The sequence below is a fragment of the Trachypithecus francoisi genome, unplaced genomic scaffold, assembly GCF_009764315.1.
Source record: "Trachypithecus francoisi isolate TF-2019V2 unplaced genomic scaffold, Tfra_2.0 Lachesis_group7, whole genome shotgun sequence".
Lineage (NCBI taxonomy): Eukaryota > Metazoa > Chordata > Mammalia > Primates > Cercopithecidae > Trachypithecus > Trachypithecus francoisi.
In genome coordinates this window covers 87,802,270-87,820,571 of record NW_022681472.1, presented here as the reverse complement: position 1 = coordinate 87,820,571, position 18,302 = coordinate 87,802,270, and the positions used below count along the sequence as shown (strand labels likewise).

At 41.3% G+C, this 18,302-nt stretch overlaps 1 protein-coding gene across 7 annotated transcripts in view; it reads left to right on the top strand.

The window, feature by feature from the left end:
* Positions 1-6,857: 6,857 nt before the first annotated feature.
* The window catches only part of LRRC6 (leucine rich repeat containing 6), a 96,718-nt gene continuing 85,273 nt past the window's right edge, over positions 6,858-18,302 (top strand). For 6 of the 7 annotated variants that reach the window (XM_033202774.1, XM_033202777.1, XM_033202775.1 and 3 more), the window contains exon 1: positions 6,858-6,999. In XM_033202774.1, coding sequence (XP_033058665.1) covers positions 6,990-6,999 — 10 coding nt within the window. In that variant the 5' untranslated portion in view covers positions 6,858-6,989. The remainder of the gene's footprint in view (positions 7,000-18,302) is intronic. The other variant, XM_033202776.1, reaches the window with a different exon arrangement.

Below are 18,302 nucleotides of genomic sequence, written 5' to 3'. Positions count from 1 at the left end.
ATCAGAATCATGAGCCAAATAAGTATTTTTTCTTTATAAATTACACAGCCTCATGTTTTACTTTATAGCATCACAAAATGTGCTAAGACACTAGTTTGTTACCTACATAAAGTGTCACCTTCTACTGGAAGAGTAATGTGTCCACACTACTGACCCATCCCATTAAAAACAGTAGTGAAAGGGGCTTGTTCACTTCCCAAGTCAGTGTATTAAAATTAGTCCTATATTTAAAACAGATATTTGACTATATCTCATGATTCTGTGAGTCAAAAACTCTAGCAGGGATCAGCTGGATGATTCTTCTGTTCCTTGTGGCATTGACAGTGGTCAGTCATTCAGTGATATTCAGCTGATGGATGAAATGGTTCAGAGAGTCCAAGACAGCATCACTGATGTGTCTGGTGCCTTGGCAGGAAGGGCTGGAAGGCTGGGGCTGGGCTGCAGGGGGCATCTACATTGGCTTCTTCAGCACGACAGCCTCAGGGTGGTTAGACTTTTACATGGAGACTCAGGGGTCCAAGAACCAGAGTTCATCAAAGTCGAAGCTGCAAACTAGTTTTGCAGATGACTTAGTGTTTCTTCCCTTGTACTCAATTGGTCAAAGTGGTCAGAAGCACATCCAGATTCAAGGCAAGGGGAACAGGCACCATCTTCCAATTGAAAAGAATGTACAATAATTTGTCATCATGTTTGAAAACTTTCACATCTCAAACTGAGATGTATCAAGCACTTACTATGGGCAACCATTTAACACACCATCCCTTTAAATCTTGGTAAAATTCAATCAAGTAAGCACTTTAGTATTTCCCATTTTATCAACGAGGAAACTGAAAAACAATGAGGATAAGCAATTTGCTTGAGACTCCTGTACTTGAGCCCTCAATGGTGAAGTAGGATATCCTAGTTACTCTCTTCTGAGTCTATTCAAATCAGTAAAGTCCTAATTAAAACGTCAACTCCTGCCTTTCTTAAACTAATGGAGATGGGCAGAAGTTTGGACAAATAAATTAAGACAATCATTTAAAATTAATTTCATCTTCGATTTTGAGACATGCTTTTGTATTTCCATTTGATTACTAGAATGCCTGATGTTTGGAGAATTCATATCCAACAACACACATTTATACCTATAGATATGGGTAAAGAAAGCACTGGAAAATTCCTATGCTTTCTTTATATTCCACTTCTCTTCCAGATGGAAAAAAACAGTTATCTCTTATACTGGATGCAACAGATCTACTTAAGTAATGCTGCCCTCCTCCAGTCTTCTCTGTCCAAGCAAAACAGTTAAGTTTGATTTTTTTCAGATCTTTTTCACTATGTTGGTACAAAGCAGACTGAATTTCTTTATCTGTAAGATGGAGACCATAATTATACCCACTTTTTAGGCTAACCATCTATGGATTGCTTTGTTTCAAAAAAAAAAAAAAAAAGGAATGGGTGGCTGGTTCCTCACGCCTGTAATCCCAGCACTTTGGGAGACTGAGGCAGGTGGATAACGTGAGGTCAGGAGTTCAAGACCAGTCTAACCAACATGGAGAAACCCCATCTCTACTAAAAATACAAAATTAGCCAGGCGTGGTGGTGTATGCCTGTAATCCCAGCTACTTGGGAGGCCGAAGCAGGAGAATCACTTGAACCCAGAAAGCAGAGGTTGCAGTGAGCCGAGATCACACCATTACACTCCAGCCTGGGCAACAAGAGTGAAACTCCGTCTCAAAAAAAAAAAAAAAAAAAAAAAAAAGTTATTGGGTGCAAAAGTAATTGCAGTTTTTGCCATTTAAAAGTAATGGCAAAAACCGCAACTCCTTTTGCACCAACCTAAAAGCTCATACTAAGTATTTTCTACATGTTAAATACTCTTCTAAGTGTTTTACATGTAATGTGTCAATTAGTCCTCAAGGTACCTGGTATATGGAAAGCACTCAATAAATACATGCTGATGGAAATAAAGAAGGAAGGAGGGAAGAAATGAACCAAGGAGGGAAGGAAGGAAGGGAGGGGAATAAAAAGAAAGGAAGGAAGGGAAGAGAGGAGGGGGAAAGGGGTAAGAAAAAAGGGGTAAGGGAACAGGAGGGTGAAAGGAAGGAACTGAGACTTGTAGTGGTGCTGGTAAACTTGGGAGGTTGGTTTACCTTTCATAAAGTTGCAATGAAGAAACTTTTCTGAAGAAAAAAATGCAAAGTATGGTGTAATTCTAGTCACAATATTGGTTACACATCATAAAAAATATGAAATTATATAAATTAAAATGAAAATAAAAAAACTAAATTGCTTTCTAGGCCAATGTCCCTGGGAATTTATCCAGCATAAAAGAAGTAGGAGGACTATTTTGCTGTTACTGGAAGTAATAAAAAAAAAAAAAAAAAAAAAAAAAACTCTTTTTAAGATTTATTTTTTCTACTTGTATACATGAAATGTCACAACTGTTTTTCCAGGAAGCACAGCTCATCTTGTTATAGTTCCAAGAGTCAAATAAATAAGTCTATTTGGAACAATGATTTGCATAAACAGACACATGTCACAACTCTTTAAACTCTTTCATTCACTTTGAGTGAAATGAACTTGACTTACTTAAAGCTGTCACATTGTGATTTCCTGATTGTTTTCCCCATCAGTGGACTGTGACAATCACAGCACACTGTACACATGTCCTTCATATCCCCTGGGTCCTCTGTTTCTAGGAAACACAGTGACTGTGATGTTGGGTTGAGGAAGGACACATCATAACCAGCCCAGCCTGGCCCATGACAAACTGCAAAGAAGATATTGCTGATTTCCCTGCTTTGTCATCCAAAGCTTTTCTCTGCTTGTATTAGTCTGTTTTCATGCTGCTGATAAAGACATATCTGAGACTGGGCAATGTGCAAAGGAAAGAGGTTTAACTGGACTTACAGTTCCACATGGCTGGGAAGGCCTCACAATCATGGCAGAAGGCAAGGAAGAGCAAGTCACATCTTATGTGGATGTCAGCAGGCAAAGAGAAAAGCTTGTGCAGAGAAACTACCAGTTTTAAAACCATCGGATCTTGTTAGATCCATTTACTATCACGAGAACAGCAAGAAAAAGACCCACCCCATGGTTTACCTCCCACCAGGTCCCTCCCACAGCACATGGGAATTATGGGCACTACAAGAGGATAATTTGGTGGGGACACAGAGCCAAACACTGCTCCACCAGAGCATCAGGACGATCTGTCAAGACCTTGCCCCTGGAACCAGATCTTATCCTAGATTTTGGTTAAAAGGTCCCAAGAAAAGGAACTGTCCAGTGACCAGAGAATAAGGTACCCTTCCTGGTAAACCTGCTAGATCTCTTTAGAGGAGGGACACCTCTGTGGTTGGTGATCCTACTGAAGTGACAAGATGTGGGTCTTACACCCGGGACAGCCAAGCTCTTGAAGAAATTGGCTCACCAACTCATTCATTCAATCATTCAACAAATATTTATTGAGCACCCAATGAGTGTCAGGAATTGTGCTGAGAGCTAGGATTCAGGGATGGAAACAAACAAACAACAACAACAAAATTCCCTCTCTGGCCTCGAGTAGCTCTCAGTCTAAAAAAGTGATGCAGTATAGAATTAAGGTTTAGGCACAACATTCTGATTCACCATGCTTTAGTAAAATAATATCACTGGGCTTTAGTTTCCTAATCTGTAATATGTTCATGACAATATGACCTACTTGAGGGTTACTGTGATAATTGAGTTAGTAATTTCAAAGTACATGGGCAGTGTTGAGCGCACAGTGCTTAAAAATACCTTAGAGATTTTTCTCCAGTAGAATGACAGCCTCATTGTTTGTTCACTTATGAATGAATGAACAGAATGCTTGAGTCCCACAGATATAAAATTTCACAGGAAAAAAATTAAAGACATATGTCCTAGTCTGTTGGTACTTCTATAACGAAATATCTAAGACTAAGTCATTTATCAAGAATAAAAACAAATTTTTATTCTTGATAAAAGTCCAATATTGGAAGTCCAACATAAGGGCACTAGGCACCAGTCGCAGTAGCTCACGCCTGTAATCTCAGCCCTTTAGGAGGCCCAGGCAGGAGGATATCTTGAGGCCAGCAGTTCTAGACCAGCCTGGGCAACACAGTGAGATCTTATCTCTACAAAAAAAAAAAAAATTAAAAAAATATTAGCCAGACATGATGGTGCTCACACATAGTCCCAGCTACTTGGGAGGCTGAGGTGGGAGGACTGCTTGAGCTCAGGAGTTCGAGGCTGCAGTGAGCCATGATCACTGCACTTCATCCTGGGTGATACACTGAGACTCTGTGTCTAAAATAAAAACCAGGGTGCTGGTACATTGGGTGCCTAAGGAAGCCTGGTCTCCACTTCCAAGATGGTGCCTCATTGCTGCATTCTTCTGAGGAAAGGAGCCCTCTGTCCTCACATGACAGAAGGGATCGAAAAGGCGGAAAGGGGTGAACTCCATTTGGCAAGCTCTTTCATAAGGGCATCTAATCCTATTCATGAGGGTGGAGCCCCTACAACTCAATCACCTCCTTAAGGCCATGCCTCTTAATACTGCTACACAGGGGATTCAATTTCAACATGAATTTTGGAAGGGACAATAACATGCAAACCACAGCAACCCCTTTGACAACTAGAGAGTTTAAGAGTAAGATTGAGAGTTCAAGAGTGATGAGAAAGAAAATAAACTTTCTATCTGAGGAATGGGAGCCCCCTTTAAATTATCAGGCCCAGAGAGGCACTGAAATGTGACAGCAGTCAAGTTCCAGTCCCCCATCCCATTAAGCTAAGTAATTGTTTCAAAGTTGCCTGCCATACAGTCTCTAGACTGAGTGTTGCCACCGATGGCTGTAAATTAACCTAACAATGCTGTACACTGGACATCATAACTCACTCCCCATAGTTTAACAACGTACAGCCAATAACTAATCAATGTTATTTCTGTAAACCAGTGAGAATTCCTAACAAGCAACTTTCGTTGTCACCCCTCTCCTGATTAGTCCTTTTTTCTTTAAAACTGGAACCTCAACTTTGTTCCGCAGAGCACTTCCCAGTGTTTCCCAGGCTTCAGTCCTCAACCTTGGCCCAAATAAAACTCTCTACCTATATTAATTTTACCTCAGTTTCTTTTTTTAGGTCAACAATGAGTAGGTCTGAGAATGAGGATAGAAGCTTAGAGCCAACATATCAAACACCTGGGTTGCAATTGCTCTTGAGAACTTTCTACGGTCTGGAGTGGCTCCCTTTGTCTCCTGATCCAGAGGCTGAGATACTTTATTTTTATTATTTTTTAAAATTTTTATTAAGAGACGTAGTTTCTTTGTGTCACCCAAGCTAGAAAGCAATGGCACAATCCTAGTTCACTGCAAGCTGAGATCCTTTATAGTAGGCCTGACCTCATGCCTCTGTCAGCTTAGAAACTAACCTTTCTACCCAGTAGCAGCTTCCTTCCAGAAGCTAGATCCTTTTTAGCCTTGATGAACCCCTTGTTGTTAAAATGCACAATTCAAGCACAGGTGTATCTGCTAAACTTGCCTGCTGCTCATAGCATTTTATCTCCTTTGTGAGTAATCAGACATCAGCACTCAGAACTGTCAGTGGCACGGCCACTGATGTTTACCCATATTGTCATCTTCATGTGGAAATAGAGACGTTTCAGCTTTCGAAGGTGAAGTCATATGTCCGATGTCACACAGTAATAAATCTGTGTATTTAATCTATGTTTCCAATGCCAGAGCTAACACTGTTCACCTCACAGTAACCTGCTTTCAGAAAAATAATAGTGGATGTCAGGCAAGTTTATAGTTTGAGTGCCTTTTGGGAGGTCTCCTTGGAAATCCAAATATTTCTCCCCTTGGAAATCCAAATATTCAGGGAAATAGTGCCTGAAATCCCACTCTTCCAGTTCAATTCCTTTGGCCTGGCATTTAAGGCCCCCATTGCCCCCGATCTAATCTCTTATTCTTACTGTTTGAAGATCCCTTCTATCTAGCTCTCTTTATTGTCAAACTAATGTGTTTGCTTCCCCCCATCACCTCACTCTGTTAGACTTTCCTGCCTCTCTGTCCAAGTTCATGAACTTGTCTCTACCTGGCAAACTCTAATAACTGCCAGCTGTGAATACTTAACAGCAATTTGCTAGAAAAATTAATTTCTTTGCACTCAGCATTGCTCTAGGAATCTTCTTTTAAAATGCAAACATAATACACATATCAAGATGAGAAGCACGCACTCCATACTGTTTACGACGACTTTTGGAGAAGGGTCTGGGGAAACGTGAGGGAAGTGTGGGGCTGTAGGACATATACTTCCTACATTTTACAATTAAGAGAGTGGAGAATAGGGAAATTGATGGAGGGGGTAATGGGTGGCGTTTATGGAAAACTTGTTAGCCGGAAATGGGTGTTGGGGAGTGACTTTAAAAAACTGGAGTATGACAATGACAACGAACCTTTATAGTGAGCCTGTTGTTTTTAGTGTCCTTCCTTCGTTCAAATTATCTAATTAAAGCTTCACAGTGATCCTCTTAGGTTATTACTTCTCATCTTACAGAAGTGGAAACTGAGGAGAAGTAAGTGTAAGGTCACGCCGCTGGTAGAGTAGGGGGCGAAATCCAGATCTCTTGGCTCTGGAAGCTTTAAATCAAACACAAAAAGGAAAAGGTCTGGAAGGCATAGGAAAGAGGAGCGTCCTGATTCTTTGTTCAGTCTGGACCATTGGGAGAGGGAAGCAGTCTGTGGCAAGTCGGAGGTGGGACGAGGACGAAGACTGGGCTTGGGTTGGAGAGCCCCTGTCTGCTGAGCCCCTTCACTGCAGTCTCCTCCGCTAGCTCCGCGGAGCTCAGGAAACGCGGAGTGTCTTGGCCCCGCGCAGCCGCCGTAGAGTCCCCGTTGCCATGGCTCCCGAATTCCGACGGGGACGCGCTGAGGAGGGGAAGTGAACGCTGAAAAGCGTCCTTCGGGGTCCGGGTCCGGCTTGCGGGGCCAGCGAACTGGAGAGGCGCCATGGGCTGGAGTAAGCCCCCTCCACCTTCCGTCCTCTATCGTTCCCCTTGTGGACATTGTCCCGGGTCCCGTGGGATCCTTGTCGCCAGCACCAGCCCCGCGCTGTCGGTTCCCCGGCGCCCGGGCGGACCCCAGCCCCATCCGGCCCTCCGCCCCGCAGCCCCGGCTGCGCCAGGTCCTCTGCAGACTGGCCGGGCAGCCTGGCCTTTTCCAGCTCAGGTTCCTAATCTGTAAAATGGGCAGGGCCGTGGGAAGCAGAGGAAGAGGCAGAAAGGCACTGGACTCCAGGAAAGGGGGTCGGAGAAGGTGCAGGGTATTTGGCGTTATTCCGGCCAAGCGGCTCCTTACTCGCTGTGAACGTGGGCCAGTCACTGTCTCCAAGCCGCAATCTTCGGACTCATTCCGTAAGGCAGTGTAGCCTAGCGGTGGAGGGTCCCGACTCGAGCCAGGGTTGAAGTCCTCCCTCTTCCTGTGACTTTGAGCGAGTGACTTCACCCCTTGGGCCTCAGCTTCTTCATCTCCAAAATAAAGGCAATCCTAGTACTGTTTTAGACACAGTAAGTGTTATAAACGTGTTTTGTTGTTGTTGTTATTTTTGTTTGAGACGGAGTCTTGCTCTGTCGCCAGGCTGGAGTGCAGCGGCGTGATCTCAGCTCACTGCAGCCTCCGCCTCCCAGGTTCAAGCAATTCTCCTGCCTCAGCCTCCTGAGTAGCTGGGATTACAGGCGTGCGCCACCACGCCAGGCTAATTTTTGTATTTTTAATAGAGACAGGGTTTCGCCATATTGGCCAGGCTGGTCTCGAGCTCCTGACCTCAGGCGATGCACCCGCCTCGGCCTCCCAAAGTGCTAGGATTACAGGCGTGAGCCACTGCGCCCGGTCGTAAACGTGTTTCTTAAAAAATATACTAACAGACTGCAAGGTGATGCGGGTAAGTTATTTATATTGGATGAACCATTTTGACATCAACAACGTTTTTGAGCTCCCCATATGGCAGTTTTGTACAGCTCCACCTAAATGATCACTTATCACTGTAAAAATGTCATAATTAACTTCTTTTTAAATCAAGAGACTGCTCCAGATGATGGGCTTTCTGCCCCGGAAGACCTGACAGCCTGCAAGTGGGAGGGGCGGGGTGGGGGGAGTGATTTGTAGATGTTAGAACTCCTTTCCTAAACCAGCTGCTGATATTTCTTCCTCTCTTCTCAGGGCTGTTTCCCCATGCCCTGGTCTCACCCTAGTTGTTTTTGTTTGTTTTTGTTTTTTGTTTTTTTTTTTCTTCTTCTTCTCATTAGCTTTTTTATGTCGTGAATTTTCCTTTGCCCTCTTTCTCTGAGTCGTGTCCACTTTCATTTGTTAAATCATTAACTTGTCAGACTTGCATTGGAGTGTTTACCTTGAGTCAGGTATTGAATGCAGGAAACAGTGAGGAAGGAGACAGATGTAGGCCTACCCTCCTGGAGAGAGAGAAGACAAACACAAGCATGGTGGTTACAGCTGAGAAAGAGAGAGGGGTGCCTGCACCCTGAGGGCATGGGTAGGGGACCTAACCTCAAGGTGGGTGGAGGCTTCTCTGAGGAAGCGGTGCTGTCTGGAAGGGAAACAGGAAGGCACAGTGAATTGCCCAAAGGTGAGAAAGAACAGGGCTTCTTGGTGGCTAATTGTCACTGACAGGAGCTGATGTGAGACAGAAAGAAGTGGAGGGCAAAGAGAGAAGCGAGGCCTGACAGGTAGGCAGGGATCGGCTTATACAGGTTTTGTACTTAAGATTTAGAAATTTATCAAAAGAGCCACAGGGAAACCAAAAGGTTTTGTTCACAGGCATGGCTTGGCCCTGTAGGAGATCGAGCGGGAAATAGTAGTCTGAACTGAGGTCATGGCAGCAGGACAGATGACAAGCACACCTCCAATGAGTAGCTCTGATGTGCCAGGCTTGGTTAACATGCTTTACCTTCATTCTCCTGTTTGATCTTCCCAGCAGCCTTTTAAGGCAGGGAAGGATTACTGACATCTCCATTTCTGGGGTGAGGCACAGAGAGTAAACCACATAGTAACTGTCAGCGCTGGGGACAGAACCCATGAAGATTTCCTCTGGGTCCTGCATTACACTGCACTGCCTCCCACAGGACTGAGGCTAAGTGGACAGATTTGAAAGATGTGGGTGGAGAAAGTGGTCCTCTCTTGCTGTGCCACAAACCCTTTTTACCTGTTCTCTCTCTCCCATGCTTCCCAATAAATGGCCTTCTGCCTCTTGCTAACATCTCCTGACTGCTCCTGTGTGCCTTTTTTTTCCACTGCCTTTCCTGTATTTTCTAGAAAAATATGCACGGATGTCATTAGTACAGGTTTTTGAGAGTCCGTGCTCAAAATATCATCTAGTGTACCTGTTCATTTTAGAGATGAGAAGGGGAACATTGATTCAGCCAATGTCACATCCTGTCAGTCAGGAGAGACATTGGACCTAGGATACGAGCTTCCCAGCTTTTACTGCTCTTTCCACAATTCTCAGCTTCCTACAGCTGGAGGAGAAATTTGGGCCCCCGAGAAAGGATGATAATAATAGCTCACTCACACTTATTGAGCTGCTTATTGCCTTCTAGTCAGTATTCTGAAAGTTTCTGTGTGTGTGTACTCATTGAATTCTCACAAAAATCTTTTGAGGTAGTCACTAGTATCATCGTATCCATTTTGCAGATGAGGAATCTGGAGCACAAAGAGGTTAAGCAGCGTGCCCAGTGCCACACAGTAAGTGGTACATCTGGGATGGTAAGCAGAGCCCGCACTCTTGTATATGTTTGCTATATTGTCTCTTAGGAGTAAGAGACAGTTTGGTGAGAAAAAGAGAGGTCATGGTGCAAATTCTCATGTAAAGTGGAAGAGGCCGCTATTTTTGGTGTTCGTGTCTGCTCAGGGGGACCAATACTGAGCCTGGGGATGGTGGCGAGAGGAGAATGAATTAGTTCCTCTCTGTGCATTTAATCTGGTGTATATTGTGATTTAGAGAAGATCTAGTGTCTTTATTTTTAAATTTTATATTATTGAATGCATTTTGTATTACTGTGACACCTTTGTCATCTATGGATCTTCTTTGGTGAAATGTCTTCAGATATTTTGCCCATTTTATACATTGATTTGTTTTCTTATCATTGAGTTTTAAGAGTCCTCTATGTATTCTGGATATAAGGCATCAGATATATGATTTGCAAATAGTTTCTCCCCATCTATGGCTTATATTTTCCTTCTCTTAATTATTTTGAAAGAAGTTTTAAATTTTGAGGTTTAATTTATTATTTTATAGATCTTGCTTTTGGTGTCATATCCAAGAAACCTTTGCTAAGTTTACATAGATTTTTCTCTTTTTTTCTAGAAATTTTATAATTTTTGGTTTTACACTATTCCATCATTCATTTGACTCAATTTTTGTATATGATGTGAGATGTAGATTAAATTGTTGTTGTCTGTGTGTGTGTGTGTGTGTGTGTGTGTGTGTTTAATGTGGACATCCAGTAGTACCAGCAACACTTGTTGAGGACTATGCTCTCTCCATTGAATTGAACCTTTGGATAAACCAGTGGCACGTATATGTGTGTTCTGGACTTTCTTTTCTGATTTATTGATTTATTTGTCTTCCTTTGTGCCAATTTCACACACTCTTGATTACTGGAGCTTTGTAATAAGTGGTCTTGAAATCCAGTAGTGTTTTTCCTCTAAATTTTTTTATCTATCAAAGTTGTTTTAGGTATTCAGATCCTTTGCATTTCTATACGAATTTGAGTAGTATATTGCCAATTTGTACAAAAATAAGTCTCCTGGGATTTTGACCTGGATTGTGTTAAATCTGTGGCTCAATCTGGGGAGAATGAGCATCTTAACAATATTGAATCTTCTGACCCAAAAACAAGGGATATATCTCCATTTATTTAGCTCTTACAGGATGTCTACAATATTTTTGAAGTTTTCAATGGACAGATTTTGCACGTATTTTTCTGATTTATCTCTAAATACTTCATATTTTTGATGGCATTGTAAATGGTTAATATATAGAAGTATACTTGATTCTTTCATATAGATGTTATATTCTGCAATCTTGCCAAACTTTCCTATTCAAGTAGCTTTTTATGTGAATTCCATTTGATGTTCTCTGTAAACAGTCATATCATCTGCAAATAGAAATAATTCTACTTCTCTACCACCTGAATGCCTTTTTTTCCCTTGCCTATTGCTAGAACCTTCAGTATAATGTTGAAGAGGAGAGAATGGATTTCCTGGTCTTTTTTTCTGATTCTTAGGGGAAAAGTCTTTCTCCACTCGATATAATCTTGATTATAGGTCTTTTATGGATGCTCCTTACCAAGTTGAGTTCTTTTTTATTTCTGGTTTTCCGAGTTGTTGTCTTTTTAAAATCAGGAATGGATGGTGGATTTTGTCAACTGCTGTTTTGCATCTCTTGGCATTATCACTTTGTTAGTTTATTAATATTGTATGTCACATGGATTTCTGAGCATTATATCAATCTTGTATACATTGGATAATCCCCCCCTTAGTTATAATGTATAATCTTTGTATTACATTATTGGATTTGATTTGCTAAATTTGTTGCCTAGGATTTTTACATATGTGTTCATGAGGTACATGGGTCTGTAGTTTTCTTTTCTTGTAATGCATTTGATTGGTTGTAATTTTGGCCTTATAGAATATAATGGGAAGTATTTTTCCTTTTCAATTTTCTACAAGAGTTTGTGTATATGGGGTATTATTTTCCCTTAAGTTCTTGGTAGAGGTAATCAAATGAGACATCTGTGCCATAGTTTTATTTGTGGAAAGAAAGGTGTTTAACTACATATCCAGTAGATACAGGGCTGTTCAGCTCATGTATATCTTCTTGAGTGAACTTTTGTAAGTTGTGTCTTTTAAGGGATTCACCCATTTAATTTAAGTTCTTAAATTTATTGGCATAAAGTTACTTATATTTTTTATCATTTTAATATCTGTAGAATACATATGATGTCACCTCTTTCACTCCTAATATTGTCAATTTGTATCTTCTCTCTTTTTTGCTGATAAGTCTGACTAAAAGTTTACCAATTTTATTTTCTTAAAGAGCTAGCTTTGATCTTTATTGATTTTTCTCTGTTTTTTCTGCTTTTCATTTCATTGATTTCTGTTATAATCTTCATAATTTACTTTTTTCTGCTTATTTTGGATTTTATTTGTTCTTTTTCTAGATCCTTAAAGTGGAAGCCAATATTCGATACCTTTCTTTATTCCTACTATAAGTATTTAATGCTATACATTTACCACTAAGTAATGTTTTAGCTGTATCCCGCAAATTTTGATATATTGCTTTTTTTGTGTGTAATTTTTAATTCTGTTCAAAATACTTTCTAATTTTCCTTTTTATTTCCTTATGCCCAAGTTTAAAAAATTACTTTTGTATGTTTTGTATAGATTTTTAGTTATTTTGGCTAGAGGGTAAACCCTGTTTTATTACTCTATTATGTCCAGAACCTGATGTTACTGCTAATCTTATGATGAAGTACTGTTCCTAGCCCTCAGCTTTCTCTGTCCTCTGGTTTCAGGAAATGAAAACCTCTTCATAGTGCTCCCAATGCAGTCCTCTGGTTTTACACTTCCTCTGTCAGCCTTTCCTGATTAGTTGTGTTTAACAGCAGCCTTTATACGATACAATATAATTGTTCTTTAAGTTACAGTTTCTCTCACATTTCTCTAACACCTGACATGTTACACTTACTAGTACATTCCCTTCTACTTGTATCCTATCTCTGTTCAACACCAGGGCAAGTCTTTACAATTGCATATCTGCCTTGGGCCAGGCACTATCTGTGTTCTGCCTACCAGGAATAACAGTGTCTTTGCCACTCTGGCAACCTGTAATCTGACTCCAAAATCCTATCTTAGCTAGCATCTGCTTTCATGCACCACTTCTGGTATCAACTCTTCCAGGTTGTGCTCCTCAGGAAGCTGATATCTAGGTGGGAATTAGCATGCAGGAGGTTTATTAGGGAACATTGTTGGGGTGGGTAGGAAAGAAATCAAAATTGATCAGAGGGAGAAGTTGGGCTGTGATGTGTCTAACAAAGGTCTTAGGAAACCAACCAGGAGATCTGAACTTGGAATGAACCTTCTAATTTGCCCAAGTTGGGGTGAAGAACTGGGTCTTTACAGCCCCTACATCAACCAGTCATTGAATGTGGGCTTTCCCGGGAAAGGAAAGGGCATGACCTTGGTTGAACAATCTCTTCAGCTGAGGCAGCTCACGAAGAAGGTGGGCAGCCGAGAGTTGTCTGTCAATAGAGCCCCCAGCAGCTAGAGGAATTAATCCTTCAGTTTTGAAGAGGGACCTGAGAAGTGCATCATGTCATCCACCATGGCCTGAGATGCCCTTTCCTGGTTTATCTAACAAACATCTACTCACATTTCAAGATTCAGCTCAGGGCCGGGTGCAGTGGCTTAGGCTTGTAATCCCAGGACTTTGGGAGGCCAAGGTGGGTGGAACACGAGTTCAAGAGATCGAGACCATTGTGGCTTGATCTCTGTTAAGAGACCCGGTCTCTATTAAAAATACAAAAAAAAAAAAAAAAAAAATAGCTGGGCGTGGTGGCGGATGCCTGTAGTCCCAGCTACTCGGCAGGCTGAGACAGGAGAATGGCGTGAACCTGGGAGGTGGAGCTTGCTTTTAGTGAGCCGAGATCGTGCAGCTGCTCTCCAGCCTGGGCGACAGAGCGAGACTCCGTCTAAAAAAAAAAAAAAGATTCAGCTCAGACTCCTCCTCCATGAAGCTTCTTCTGACCTCCCTTTTCTCAGTAGCACCGATCACTCTCCTGTGCACTCATCGTACTTTCTATGTGGTTCTCTCAGTGCCCCGTAACACTTAGTGCTTCTGAGTAGCACACTCTACCAAGTAGTCCCTAAAGATATCACTAGACTGGGGTGCAATATGGCTATTGCCACAAATTATGATGAGCCTGGGTCAGCAAGAAAAGACAGGCAAGTGTACAATCCTGCTTTTAAGAGTTTCCATTGAAAATGGTTAAAACATGTTTTAGATGCTGCAAGAGGTGACCTTCACCCGTTTGGAACCCCTTCATTCTATTAAATCTCAATTTCATGTACATATCTGATAAGTCTTTCAAGATGTCTGAAAATGCTACAAAATCGGCCGGGCGCGGTGGCTCAAGCCTGTAATCCCAGCACTTTGGGAGGCCGAGGCGGGTGGATCACGAGGTCAGGAGATCAAGACCCTCCTGGCTAACAGGGTGAAACCCCGTCTCTACTAAAAATACAAAAAAACTAGCCGGGCGAGGTGGCGGGCGCCTGTAGTCCCAGCTACTCGGAGGCTGAGGCGGGAGAATGGCGGGAACCCGGGAGGCGGAGCTTGCAGTGAGCCGAGATCGCGCCACTGCACTCCAGCCTGGGCGACACAGCGAGACTCCGTCTCAAAAAAAAAAAAAAAAATGCTACAAAATCTTCAATAAATACGTATTGGTTGATTTTATTCTAATCTAGCAGGGAAAAAGAGTTGCTTATAAAACATGATGTAAAGCCTGAAGGAATGAACACTAAATTATTGGCTTTGGGAGTTTTTAGAACTTTGCTCAATGTAATGAAAAACTTTAGAAGCAAACACAGCAGGATGGCCTCCAGTGTCCTAGAAACCTCCTCACCGTGCCTTCTGTCCCTGCTCCCTGCAAGGTCATTTTACTGATACACCCTCAAATTTTGGAGAACCCATTCATATTAACGAATTGGAAAGAAACTTAGGTGAGCTGGATGTGTTTTGATTAAACCCTTGGATCCCTTCACCACATCTTTTAGTGAGGGGAGTATGTATCTGTGGTTGAAGCTGTCAATATCCTTCATCCAGTACTTATTTCTCCAGTCATGCAGGTATTGGTTAGCACTCACCCGTCTGCATCTTATATTTTGCTATTTGAAATTTCCTAAAATAAGGAAGTGAAAGCAATATGTTTTATATTGTGCCTTGGCATATTTTTCTTCCATACCACATAATAGGTACTATAATACCATTTCTCTTGAAATAGTCTTATGATAACATATTAATGTTTCCAAAGCATTTTGCTATTTATTTATTTACATACTTATAGAAGGAAGGGAACTAACATTTATTGACCAATGACTGTATACCAGGCACTGTGCTAAGGGCTTTACTTAATTATTTAATCCTCAAAAAAATTTTAAGAAATAATTACTAACATTATCTCCAGTTTACAGATGAGAAAACTGAAAATAGATGAACAGTTTTGCCCAAATCTATGTATCATAAACAGGTAGAGAATGATGGGGCAAAGATTTGACATCATCTTTTCATGACGACAGTACACACTGCATCCCTTAGGTTACGTTCCAGTACTAAATTATAGTACAGTTCATTCTAAGTCCTTAGCTCTCCAGGGCTCTTTACAGTGGACTCAAACTTGCCTATCTTTTTTATATTTCCCGATTTCTTCAATGCTTTGCTCTAGCCATAATGAATGCCACATAATTTACAGAATCCTCTATGGCCTCTCTTCTTCTGAGCTTGCTTCTTGGAATTGTCTTTTATCTGCCCCATTCTCTTGAATAGTCTTACTCATCCTCCATGTCTCAGCTGAAGATAGGGAGCTTTCCATCTTCTCCGAAGACTGGATTAGAAGCTCTGGGTACCCCAGACCATCCACATGACCCCAGTGGTATGCACACCATACTTCTTTTCTGCCTGTTCTACCAGGCAACCTCCATGAAAGTAAGGACTGTCTGCCATTGTGTCTACAACATCATTACTGAAGGTGAATGAAGATACCCTTGCTCCCTGGCCTTTGCACTGTGCTGTTTCTTCTGCTCTACTGTCTTCCTTTTTTCTGGTTAATTCTCATGTGTGCTGTGTATCTCTGTCAACATTCCCTGCTTCTGAAGCTCCAGCTGGGTTGGGTGCTCCTCCTAGGTGTTTCACAGTATCCAGCTCTTCTCTCAAGCTCATCATTCATCTTGCACTGTTGTCACTGCCTCTTATTAATTCTGGACTGAAAATTCCTCAAGGGCAGAGTTTATGTCTTTTTTTATTTAACTTTTTAATTTTGTTTTCATTTGACACATTATTGTACATATTTGTGGGATACATTGTGATGTTTCCATACATATACTGTATAGTAATCAGATCAGGGTAATTAGCATATCTATTATCTAAAACATTTATCGTTTCTTTGTGTTGGAAACTTTCAATATAGTCCTTTTAGCTATTTCAAACTATGTATTATTGTTTTTAATTTTATATTCAGAGGATACATGTGCAGGTTTGTTACATGGGTATATTGGATGATGCTGGGGTCTGAGCTTCAAGTGAACCCCTCACCCAAATAGTGAACATAGTACCCAGTAGGTCATTTTTCAACCCTTCCCTCCCCTCCTTCCCCCATTTTGGAATCCCTAGTGTCTATTGTTTCCATCTTTATGTCCTTATGTACCCACTGTTTAGCTCCCACTTGTAAGTGAGAACATGCGGTATTTGATTTTCTGTTTGTGCGTGAATTCACTTAGGATAATGACCTCCAGCTGTATCCATGTTGCTGCCAAGGACATGTTTTTTTTTTTTTTTTCTTTTTATGGCTGCATAGTATTCCATGGTGTATGTGTACCAGATTTTCTCTATCCAATCTGCTGTTGATGGGGACTTGGGTTGAGTACATGACTCTGATATTATGAACAGTGCTGCAGTAGCACATGAGTACAGGTGTCTTTGTGATTGAATGATTGATTTTCCTTTGGGTAGATACCCAGTAGTGAGATTGCTGGGTTGAATGTTCATTCTGTTTTTAATTCTTTGAGAAATCTCCATTCTGTTTTCCACAGGGGTTGAACTGATTTGCATTCCCACCAACAGAGTATAAGTGTTCCCTTTTCTCTGGGTCCTTGCCAACATCTATTATTTTATGACTTTCATAATAATAGCCATTCTGACTGGTGTGAGATGGTATCTCATTGTAGTTTTAATTTGCATTTCTCTGATAACTAGTGATGTGGAGCTTTTTTTTTTTTTTATGTTTTTTGGGCACTTGTTTGTCTTCCCAAAGCATTTTTAAATCTCTAGAATAATCTCACATAAGTGTAGTGCTATATTATTTGGAGTAGAAATTTCTAAAGGCAAATAATGCTCCTTGGACTTAAAGAATGTTTGCTCTAAATTAGATAGTCTAAAAAACTGAAAATGCTTTCCTGTTTGAAAGCATGAAACACTATAATCTCCATGCACCATGTAGATATCTTTATACATTTCTTCTTGGGAGCTCTGGTTTTTGTTCTGATGTTTGCCATTACAGGTGAAGCAGCATTGTGTAACAACAATTTCCTGCGTGCTATAAAACGGTAAGCCACATGGCAGTTTGCTTGTGATAGGAGGGTTTAGAAAAGGTCCGCTGGGAAATTCCAGATCTTCACAGTTCTTTCCTCCTCTGTGATTCTCCATTTTCTTTTAATGTATCCTAATTGTATATAATCATTGCTGTCCAGGCAAACTTCTCTGTTGTGCCTCTTCTTTCCTTTGTGTGTGTGTGTAATTTAGTTATTCATGCTAAGGGAGGTTCCCTAAACTTCACCTCTTTAAACTACTCCACCTCTTTAAACTAATAGGGATTTTTCTCATCTTCAGTCTCATGGTTAGAACGTGTGAATCAACATAATTCTTTCCTAATATCCACATGCCTTCAAAAGAGAAGATTTGACAGTTGCATGAAGTGGTCGATTTTACACACATAATACCTTGATGAAGAGAGTTTCTTAGCTAGTCGCAGTGGCTCACACCTGTAATCCCAGTACTTTGGGAAGCCAAGGCAGGTGGATCACTTGAGTCCAGGAGTCTGAGACCAACATGGGTACCATGGTGAAACCCTGTCTTTAAAAAAAAAAAAAAAAATTGGTGTGGTGGCGTATGCCTGTAGTTCCAGCTACTCAGGAGGCAGAGGTGAGAGGATCCCTTGATCCTGGGCTGCAGTGAACCATAATTGTGCCACTGCACTCCAGCCTGGGTGACAGAGTGAGACCCTGCCTCAACAGAGGAAAAAAAGAGTTTCTTAAATGTGCAGAGGTATAGCAAAAGAATACTACAAGGATGTTTGGTATCGGTAGAAACTTTGTCAACCCTGCAAATCTTTAAGAGTGGGCAATTTGGAAAAGTGTAGAGTGTAGACTAGAGGCGCCTGTGATACCTTCAGAGTGTAGACTAGAGGCGCTGTGATACCTTCAGAGTGTAGACTAGAGGCGCCTGTGATACCTTCAGAGTGTAGACTGGAGGTGCCTCTG